At 41.3% G+C, this 3507-nt stretch overlaps 1 protein-coding gene across 1 annotated transcript; it reads right to left on the reverse strand.

The window, feature by feature from the left end:
- Positions 1-680: 680 nt before the first annotated feature.
- Positions 681-2904, reverse strand: LOC100970335 (X-ray repair cross-complementing protein 6-like). Its single transcript, XM_034949409.3, is given in 1 exon segment — positions 681-2904. A coding segment is annotated over 1 exon segment (1647 nt). The 5' UTR covers positions 2715-2904; the 3' UTR covers positions 681-1067.
- Between the last annotated feature and the right edge of the window lie 603 nt (positions 2905-3507).

Here is a 3507-nt window from a genome sequence, read left to right on the forward strand (position 1 = left end):
GGCCATTATTTCCCAAGACAGCCAGGCTGGCAGCTTCCACTACAGGTGCTGCTCTTCTCATTCCTGATCTTCTGAGCACACCATCATTCCCCAGGGCCTTCCACAGCCATCTTCTCTGCTGGGGTGTCCCATAACCTTTTTATGAGTCCCAGATGACCTTGATTCCAAAACCTGACAAGGATATTGCAAGAAATGAACATTATAGACCAATTCCTCTCATGAACATAGTTCCACAAACTCTTAAGAAGATATTAGCAAACCAAATCCAATACATATATACATATAATATTTATTGTTACATTTGTATATATACATATAACATATACATACATGAATATAAATACATATCTCCCTTCCCTTTCCATTAATATGTATGTGCATATATATATATGTATGTCCAGTCATATATATTCATATATGTTCATTGTCCCATTCATGTGTGTATGTGCAGACAGAGAGGACTTCATCTTCATAGTTCTTCTGGTATTTTCAGGGTTCACCTCCCAAATAAATTATTTGTACTCCAATTCCTGACCTAGTGTCAGCTTCTGGGGAAATACAATCTAATTCAACAACTAATTAAGGTTTATTGTAGGCATGTGAGATGTGAGGGTGGTTAACTATTTAGAAAATCAACCAATGGGATTAATCTTATTAACAAAGAAAAAGGAGGAAGTCATACAATCATTTGAATTGGTGCAGAAAAGCATTTGAGAACATTCAACAGCCATCCTTAATAAAACACCAAAAAACAAACAAAAATCTCTTAGAAAACTAAGAAGGGAACTTTCTTTCTTTCTTTCTTTCTTTCTTTCTTTCTTTCTTTCTTTCTTTCTTTCTTTTTATTACAAACTTAGGGCTCTTTATTCAGGCAGTAAAGTAAGGAACAGCAAAGTGGGAGGGCTACACCATCACCATGGCAACGGAAAGCCTCAAAAACATAAAGTCCCTCGACTTATGTCGGGTAGACTCTTCCTAGCTCAGGAGAAACACATTTTAACTGGCTGAGGACAAGGCCAGGCAACCTGGCCTCACTGTGGAAGGGCAGCTGGACGCATGGCCTCTGGTCAATCCTGGAAGTGCTTGGTGAGGGCTTCCAGCAGCTCCTGCTTCTTCAGGCCACTCTTCAGCCCGTAAGCCCGGCAGGCCTCTTTCAGCATGGGCACAGTGAACTTGCCCAGCGTGCCCTTGCTAATGTGGGTCTTCAGCTCCTCTTCTGAATACTCCACCTTGGGCCTTTTGCTTCCAGAACCTTCATTATCATGTTTTCTCTTGGTAACTTTCCCTTCAGGATTGTAATCTGGTGGGTAAACAAACTCCTTAAACTCATCCACCAAGGAGCCCAGTCTTCTATTTATTGCTTCAACCTTGGGCAATGTCAGGTCCACTGCTTGTTCTGGCTCCATCAAATCCAAGGCCAAGGCCTCCAGGTTCCTGAAGTGCTGCTGCAGCACGGGGTTCTCAAAGCTGTCACTTCTGTACGTGAAGCGAAGCTTCTCAATGATAGCCTTCATCTTGTCCACCTGCTCTGGAGTTGCCGTGACTTTTTCAGTAAAGGGCATCTTCCTTTTATCATCAGCAAAGGGTAAAAAGACCAGCTGGAAGCCCGGAGGAGTCATCTGAATTTTCTGGTCATCCAACACTTCTTCCTGTGTCACCAAAGCCACAAAATAAGGGGGGATGTTCCTGCGGGGTGTGTATCTGCACAATGCTGCAACCTCCTTCTCCAGACACTTGATGAGCAGAGCACTGAACAGGGTTGAGCTCCCAATCACCAGCGACTCCTCTGGGTACACAAACAGGGAGGGCCTCAGGTAATGGCGTTTCTTCAGCAGTACCAATGGCTTGAAACCCATGAGCATCAAACCTGGATCATCAAACCATTTTAGCTCTTCTGTTTCCTCTTTCTCCAGTATAATCTGACGACTCCCATAGATCTGAGACCACTTGGTATCGCTAGGCAGAAGCAAATCGTCTGTACTTGTATTAAAGGTCCGGGTCTTGGTTTTCACTGGTTCATTTATTTCCCAATAGAGCTTTATTGGAGGAGGCTTGAGAGCCTTCTGGACCAGATTATAAATGCCCACAGAGATCACTATATCTTTGTTGAGCTTCAGCTTTAACCTGCTGAGTGCTCGCTTCCTGGTCTCTTTGGCGTGAACCTTCTGCAACAGGTCTTCTAGCTTGCTGGATTCCTCAAAGTGAACCCTGAGGTCCTCATCCTCTGCTATGCTGATGATATCTCTGTAGAACAAGGATATGTCAAAGCCTCCAGGTTTCTTCAGATGCATCAAGTCAAGGAAGATGCCTGTATCTCGGAGATCACCGGCTTTGGTCCTGGCCTGGCTGGCTTTGGCACTCTCATTGCCATGGGGGTTGTCTTCATTGGTGAAGAGCGTGATCTTCTTATGATTCATCTTGAATTGGACATCACTAAAGAGGTTGGCACGGACCCACAGCACTTCACTGAGTGAGTAGTCAGATCCATGGCCCATCAGGTCTTGGAAACGTTTTTGTCCCTGCTGCCCCTTAAACTGGTCAAGCTCTAGAATTCGTTTTGCACCTGGATTATCCAGCTCCTATAAGACGTAAATATTTTTAAAATTCACTGAATTTTTGTCTTTCTCGGTACCATAGAACACCACAGCCAAGAGATCTCGATCACTGCTTATGATCTTACTGATGTACACACTTTGAATACACTGGATGCTCATGTCAAAAGGTGTCAATTCATCTTCACTAGGAGATTCAAACGTAGCCTTGGAGGCATCAACCAAAAAAATCAAACTATCTCTTTCTGAATATTTATAGTCTCCTCTTGCTTCAAGGTTCTCTTCTTGTTCTTCTTCAGCTTCTTCACTGCCCTCGGTTTTGTAATATGACTCCCACCCTGACAAGTTGGCTACTGCTTACTTTGGCTAAGAAGGGAACTTTCTGATCTGATAAGGAGAAGTCACACACAAAAAAACCCTACAGCAGCCATCGTAATTAACAGTGAAGTATTAAAATCCTTCGTCATAGATTGAGAATGAGAAAGCGTTTCCTACTATTACCACTTCTGTTTCATGTTATATCAGAGGTCCAATGTAGTTCAATAATCTAAGAAAATGGGAGAAAAGCATAAGGATCAGAATAGAATACATAAATCTATTATTCACAAACTGCATGATTGGGTCCATAAGAAATCCAATAAAATCCATAGACAAACTATTAGAATTAATAAGTGAATTTAGCAAGGTAGTGGGATACAAAGTAAACATGTTTAAAAATCATTTGCATTTTATATATTAGCAACAAAAAGACAAAATAAATTTATAAAAGATTTCATTTATAATAACATCAGAAAACACCAAATACCTAGAAATAAATCTAAGGTGTGCAAGACCTCTACACTGAAAACAAGAAAACACTGAAAGAAATTAAAGAAAATCTAAATAAAAGGAGGGATGTGCTATTAGTCATGTATTAGAAGACTAAATACTGTAAAGATCTCAATTTTCTCCAAGT

This window comes from Pan paniscus, chromosome X, assembly GCF_029289425.2.
Source record: "Pan paniscus chromosome X, NHGRI_mPanPan1-v2.0_pri, whole genome shotgun sequence".
Lineage (NCBI taxonomy): Eukaryota > Metazoa > Chordata > Mammalia > Primates > Hominidae > Pan > Pan paniscus.